Source organism: Choloepus didactylus, chromosome X (assembly GCF_015220235.1).
Source record: "Choloepus didactylus isolate mChoDid1 chromosome X, mChoDid1.pri, whole genome shotgun sequence".
Lineage (NCBI taxonomy): Eukaryota > Metazoa > Chordata > Mammalia > Pilosa > Megalonychidae > Choloepus > Choloepus didactylus.
This window is the reverse complement of record NC_051334.1, coordinates 190160844-190168144: the sequence shown is the minus strand read 5'-3', so window position 1 is coordinate 190168144 and position 7301 is coordinate 190160844. Positions and strand designations below refer to the sequence as shown.

The window sequence follows — 7301 nt, the reverse complement described above, 5'->3', positions numbered from 1 at the left end:
GGATGTCAAGATGAGGGCCCTGAGGGAGGACTGGGGAGACCCCCACTCCAGAAGAGAAGGCCCCAGCCTTGCCACGTCCCTGCTATCAGTCCCAGGAAGCCCCAGAGCAATGTGACCGGATGTGGTGCCTCATCACTTCTGCCCTGGGAGTCTGAGGGAAGGAGGTTGGTTCTGAGTGGCTGCCTCAGGGATCCCAGGCCCCACCTGAAGTCTAGATGAGGGCCGTGAGGGCCTTCGGATCATAGGGGAACAGCAGAAAGCTGCCCCAGTTGTCAGCTCTCAGGGGTTCCGGCGAGGGGTGGCCCAATGTGCGTCCTCGTTCTGCCTCGGGGGTCCCAGGGAGGCCTGGGGAGCGTGGACTCAAGTGGGCGGAGGGGAGTCACTGGCCCTGAAGGAATCAATGTGCAGAGCCTGAGAGAGTACTGAGGGGCCCCCACAGAACAGAGGGAGCCCCAGTCCCACCTGCCCCCACTGTCAGCCTGGGAGACCCCCATCGCGGGTCTTTGAGGGGCAACCCCTCCCTTTTGTATCATGGGTGAGGGGTAAGGGAGAGCTTTGGTCTGAGAGGGGTCAGCAGAGGGAAGCGTCCCAGGATATACCAGCAGTCAAGGTGAGGACTTGAGAGGGAGTCGAGGGACCTCCTACACCAGAAGGGACAGGCCCGAGTCACCTTCCCCAGCCCTGAGATAACACAAGCAGGGCTGGGAGGCAGTGCCCTGGGAGGGAGCAGGGCTGGGAGGCAGTGGTGATGGGAGGTGGTGGGTATGAGGTAGTGGCCATGTGAGAGGTAGTGGCTCAGAGGGACTGGCCTGGAAGGGACAGTGCTGGGAGGGAGCAGGGCTGGGAGGGAGCAGCCTGGGAAGTAGTGGTCTGGGACGTAGCAGGGTGTGAGGTAGCAGGGCTGAGAATTAGCAGCCTGGGAGATAGCAGGGCAGGGAGGCAACAGGGCTATGAGGGAGCAGGGCTGGGTGGGAGCAAGGCTGGAAGGTAACAGGGCTGCGAGGTGGCAGTGACGGGAGGAAGCAGGGCTGTGAGCTGGCGGAGCTGGGGGTAGCAGGACTGCGGTAGTGAAGCTGGGGGTAGTGGTCTTGGAGATGGAAGCCTGGGATGTCGCAGGCCTGAGAGTTGGCAGCCTGGGAGGGAACAGGACTTTGAGGTAGCTGCACTGGGATGTAGCAGGGCTGTGAGGTAGCACGGCTGCTAGGTAGTGGCCTGCAGGGAGCAGGGCTATGAGATGCGGCCTGGGAGGGAGCAGGGCTGGGAGGGAGCAGGGCTGGTAGGTGCGGCCTCGGAAGTAGAAGAGCTATGAGATAGCTGCTCTAAGAGATATCAGGGCTGGCAGGTAGCGGCCTGGAAGATAGCAGGGCTGGGCAGTAGCAGGGGAAGTAGCTGCCCTAGGAGGTAGTGGCACCTGGAAGAAGGGATCTGGGAAGTATCGGCATTGGGGGGTAGTGGCCTGGAGTTAAGTTGCAGCCCTGGGAGGGAGCAGGGCTGGGAGGGAGCGTCTCTAGGTGGTAGCGGCCTGGGAGGTAATGTCGTCTGCCGTGGGGCGCAGGGCTTACCTGAGGGGACATCATCAGGTGAGCAGAGGGGATCCAATGCCCTGTCAGGAGTCAGAATGAATACCATGAGGGAGCACTGAGTGCCCGCTGCCCCGACACATAGAACAGTTGGGGCCCAGCCCTTGCTGTCAGCCCTGGAAGAGCCCAGCCGGGGGTGGCCAGATGTGAGCCTCCTCACCATTTTTCTCAGGAATTTCTGTGACGCGAGGGCCTTGATCTGAGGCGCAACGACAGGTCAGCTGAGGGAGGTGTCCCGGGTTCTGCCAGGAGTCAAGGTAAGAGTCCAGAGGTGGACAGAGGGGACCCCCACCCCCCACCACGCACCACATCGCATGGCTGGCTGTGGCGCCCCTCACGTCCTCCTTCAGTGTCCTGTGGAGGTAAGGCCTTGGCTTAAGCAGGGTGGCCCCAGGTAGACAAAAGGAGGACCTGCCAGGCATCAAGGTGAGGATGGAGGGGACCCCCATCTCAGGATATGTGAACCCCCATTGAGTTCACCCAGCCCTAGCTGTCACCCCTGGAGGGCCCTGGGCAGGGGTAGCTGTCTCCAGGGGAAAGGTGAGGGCCCTGCGTGAGCACCGAGGGCACCGTCCACCAAGGAACAACGGGGACCCCACACAATCCACCCTGCCTCTCGTGTCAGGGCTGGAATCTCAGGCCTGTGCTTGCAGCTTGCAGCCTGAGGTGCCTCAATTCCCCTTACAGGCTCCAGGATCCCGAAGGTGAGGGCTTTGGTCTGAGGCAGGCGACCTCAGGTCAGCCAAGCAGAGGAGGCCGAGGCAGTGCCAGGAGTCACAGTGAGGGTCACGCCCCCTGGATGTGAGCAACGGCCCCAGGCAACCCAAACAGAGGGGACCCCACAGTGCCCAGCTCCACTGCCTTCTCTCAGCCCCAAAAACCTCTGGCTGTCCTGGTGGGCTGAAACGGAAGAGGCTGTCTCACTTCCTCCCCCAGGTTCTTCGGGGACAAGCCCTCCAGGAGGACAGGAGAGCCGCGACGCCCTCGAGCCCTCCCTAAGGAGCAGGCCTGTAAGTCGGCCTTTGTCTGAGCTTCCAGGTTGAATTTCTCGGCTGAGGCCACTCACACTGTCCTTCTCTCCCTCAGACACAGACTCCTGCCTGCCCCCCTGACAAGGGTCATCATGCCTCGTGGCCACAAGAGTCAGCGCTGCCAGCTTGAGGAAGGCCTTCAGGCCCAGAGTGAGACCAGGGCCCGGTGGGCACACAGGTTCCGGGGGCTGAGGGGAAGGCTCCTCTACTCCTCCTCCTCTTCCTCCTCTTCCTCCTCTTGTTCTTTTCTTGTCCCAGGCAACACGGAGGAGGTTCCTGCTGCTGGGACACCGCGTCCCCCCCAGAGTCCTCAGGGAGCCCGCTCCTCCCCCGCTGCCCCGGCAGCCGCTCCATCGAGCCCATCAGGTGAGGGATCCAGCCGCCCAGAAGAGGAGGGCCCAAGCACGTCGCAGGCCCAGCCCGATGCTGAGTCCTTGCTCAGAGATGCCATCAGTGATAACGTGGCTGATTTGGTGAAGTTCCTGCTTCTCAAGTTTCGAATAAAGGAGCCCGTCACCAGGACAGAAATGCTGAGCGTCGTGATGGAAAACTACAAGGAGCACTTCCCCATCATCTTCAGGGAGGCCTCTGAGTGCCTGCAGCTGGTCTTTGGCATAGACTTGAAGGAACTGGACCCCGACGGCCAGTGCCATGTCCTCGTCAGCACACTGGGCCTCACCCACGACGGGATGAGTGACCATCAGGACGTGCCCAAGACTGGGCTCCTGGTGAATGTCCTGAGCATGATCTTCATGGAGGGCACCTGCACCCCTGAGGAGGAGATCTGGAAAGCCCTGAATGGGATGGGGGTGCATGTGGGGAGGGAGCACTTCATCTACGGGAGCCCAGGAAGCTCCTCACCAGAGACTGGGTGCGGGCAAAGTACCTGGAGTACCGCAGGGTGCCCGGCAGTGATCCTGTGCGCTATGAATTCCTGTGGGGTCCCAGGGCCCATGCGGAAACCAGCAAGATGAGGGTCCTGGAGTTTGTGGCCAGGGTCAATGGTACCGTCCCCAGTGCCTTTCCGGCCTGGTATGAAGAGGCACTGAGAGACGAGGAAGAGAGAGCCCGGGCCCGAAGTGGCACCGCCAGAGATGGCAGTGCTGCCAGGGCCAGCGTGAGTCCCAGGGCCCCGTGCAGCCGCTTTCCCCACCCTGAGGGAAGCCTCAGGCTGAGGCGGCCCTCCGGGGTTGAAGGGGGCAGTCAGTGATCCAAGCAGTGGAGGGCCAGGCGGGGGCTGGGGGCACAGACTGTAACGCCTTTGTGATCCCATAACGGGGGGGGGGGGGGGTGACTTGGAACTTTATCTTTTGTTGTCCTATTGGTGTTTATCAAATGTTGTTCCTTTAAATACAAGGATTAATTAGCTTTAGATTCTAAGTTTATGGATGACAATGATCACACATCTGTTGCCGATTATCCGGTGTAAGACTGAGAGTTTTGATATTTTGTAAAACAAATTTGGAAACTTTCTATCTTATTTTGTGATTTCGAGCCAGCATCAGAATAGGAATTTCCTTGGAAATATGAGAGAACCTAGCAGTAAAATAGATGGGGTCAAGAAGGAGAAAACGATGGTTATTTCTTGGCTTTCTTTATCCTTTTTAGTTTGTGTTCTGCAAAAGTAAAAAGATATGTAACTGGGTTTTCTTGGCTTATTTGAGACTGTAGGAGGAACTGTCGTAGGTGAGACTGCCTGCCCCCTGGTTCTTTCATTCCCTGGGCAGGCAGCGAGCATGTGCTCTCTGGGAGGCACAGTTCCTGGTGGGATCCTAGATCAGTCGGACACCCCCACGCACAGCATGGTGGAGTCCCCGAGCATCACAACGGTGAGGCAGCCTCCAAAGCTGAAGAACAAGTAAAGGGGCAGTGAGGAGGTGGGGGCTCCGGAGGGGAGCAGGCCAGTGTCAGCCCTGAGCTAAAGCACCTCGGGGCTCTGGGGATCTGCATTTCCTCCTGTGGCAGTGAACTGTCATCAGTCTGGGTGGTGGCAGGACCAGACTCACATGCCGTGTCTCAGAGGTGGGAGAAAACTGCTCTGGGCAGTTAGTTCTGCATCAGGGCTAACCCAGGCGGAACTCTCCACCTGGGGCAGGTGTGGGAGGTAGCCTGCTCTTGGGTCCTAGTACAAATGAACCCCGTGCAGGAGCTGGGTGCTTTACACACCTGTGCAAGGATTTCCTGAGAAATAAGGGGGACTTGCTCTCGATATGATGCCCAGAAGCCACTAGGCTCCCATTCCTTTCCCTGGCCTGGGAGAGCCAGAGTCCACTCCATTTAAAGCACAGTTTAATTAGTGTTTCTTGAGTGTAATTTGGCCAAAGCTAAGCAAGGAATAGGTATTTGGTTTGGGTGAAATGAATGGAAATAGTGACTTGGGTGGAAGAGCAGCTGGGAGGGAAGGAAGTAGTTGGTCCCTGAGTCACAGTCTAGGAGCTTCGAGTTGTATACAGCTGGAGATGCCACCCCTGCACCCAAATTAAATCATAGATGTTCAGAGAGAGAAAGTTTTCTGGTATGTTTTTGCAAAGCAGCATTTTTGACTGATTTGGTTTTCCAAATCACTGCATATTTGCAGAAATCTCCCAGATAACAGTAGCAAAATTCCAGAGGAGAGGATGGTGGGGTCTGGGATCAAAATAATACTAGAAAAAGACCCATGCTCTGCCAGCCTCTGGGCCAAGGGCTTTACATATGTTACATGCACACTACCAGTCCGACAAGACAGAGCTTATCAGACCCATTTTAGAGATGAAGAACCTGAGGCTCGTAGCTCTGGGTAATTTGCCTGAGACCACAGGGCTGCTAAGCGGCAGGGCTGGAACTAGGCCCCTGGTCGGCGTTCCTCTAGAGCCCTCGCTGTTCCCACTTCCCCCACCTGAGTCAAACCTGCTGAGCCTTAACGCATTTCTCTTCTCACTACTGCATAGTGTCTCTCAGAGCTCTCAAAGGGCCTTGTGGCCAAAGTATTAAAGCAGGACCTTTAGGTGATGATGGGAATGAAACGCGATTTGGGAATTGTCTGTGGGCTTCATTTACCTAGGGTTCTCCTGAGAGCTGACTCGGCACAGGGCCTGGCGTTTTTGTCCATTTCCAGCATTTCCCACATTGTACCCATCTTCAGGTGTTCCCCAGTGCATCCACCTGTCCAGCTCTGGAACTCGGCCTCCTCCGTAGGCCGTGCCCTGCTCCCAGTGGAAGAGCCTAGAATCACCTGACATCCCCCTGACATAGAGCCTTCCAACTTCTTGCACAAGTCCCTTGGCTGTCCCATCCATCACCCTGGGTGCCCTCTGACAGCAGCAGCCCCTTCATCGTAAAAGTTCACTTTGGACAGTGGAGTTTAGGCACCTGGTAACACCACCCCCCAGCCCCACCCGGGAGTCTTTGATCTGCTCTCAGAGTGTTTTTCAAAGGGACTGGTGAGTAGAGTACGATTTAGCACCTAAGCCACAATCTACTGCATCATGGGATAGAACCCTGAAGTTAGAGTTTTGGAATCTACCCTGATATTCACAGTAAGTGTTTTCTTTTATTTGAAAGTGTCCACAGAACACAGACATCAATGCATGAGTTTACCTCACCAGTCAAAACCCAAGACCCCTCTCACAAGTGTAGATGAGGAAAGGCCATGGAAATCACTGTGTAGCAAACATCTACTGAGGCTGAATTCCTCAAACCCTGCCGTCCTCCTAGGAGGTCACAAATGGTTCCATGTTGGACCTGATTAAAAAGGACTTTGATTAAAAAGGAAAAAAAAATTACCCTCCTTCCCCTGCCTCTTGTCTGTGTGCCTGCCCTACAGGAAAAGTGTGGTTTTCAGTGTGCCTGATGGCGCCTTCCCGGGTTTTCAGGCATGCGCAGTCATGTGGAGGGGATCAGACACACAGGTTAAGATTTTGACCATGCATCAAGTGGAAGGAGAAAATTCTCAGCCCACTGAGATTATACGAGGTATTGCGATGGGCGGTGTAGAAAAGTGCTATTGATTGAAGAAGGGTGAACCCTCCCTGCTGAGATTTACAGGATCCTTTGAAAATTTGACTGGATCCTGTGTTTGAAAGCACCTTTCGTACTATGGGCACTTGGAAAACCTAGAGAATTTCAAGAGAAATTGGCCTCAAGAGAAAATCTTCCAATAAATGAAGAGGATTGTTGTCATAATTTATAATAGTTGCTTTGGTGGGCACCTACTGTGTAAGTGTTTGTGGAGAGTCTACAAGGTCTCATCCACATCTTGTCTTCCTCTCCTTCCTTGGCGCATGGGAAACCGGCATTGCCAGTCCACTGGAGTTCGGGAGGGTCATGCGACTAGCCCTTGCCACCGATGTGAGCAGAAGCCTTGTTTGTCACTTCCAGGCATTTGAGAGTCAATACGCCATTTCCATGCTTTCTCTTCCATTCAGCCCCAAACACGGCGACTCCCTGATGCCAGACAGGGCAGGGTGCTGGAGGCAATCTTGGACCCAGGTTCCTGGAGTCTGGGCTCCTTGATGCACCCAGTAACTAACTGGAAGAGAGTGGTTGTCAGTATTTTCGGCGTGGGGCCTCTCATTCCAGCAGAAGCCTTCCCCAGAAACCCAATCCTGGGCCTGAGGAAGGCAGAGCAGTCCGGTAGGAGGACTGTCGGCCCAGCCAGCACCACTTGTTGCCCCTCGGGGCAGCGAGCCCCGCACCCAGCCGCAGAAGT

At 56.1% G+C, this 7301-nt stretch overlaps 1 protein-coding gene across 1 annotated transcript; it reads left to right on the top strand.

Annotated features, from left to right (window-relative positions):
- Positions 1–2703: 2703 nt before the first annotated feature.
- On the top strand, positions 2704–3821 carry LOC119522545 (melanoma-associated antigen 10-like). The gene is given in 2 exon segments (XM_037820957.1): positions 2704–3451; positions 3454–3821. Coding segments are annotated over 2 exon segments (1116 nt in total).
- The last annotated feature ends 3480 nt before the right edge of the window (positions 3822–7301 follow it).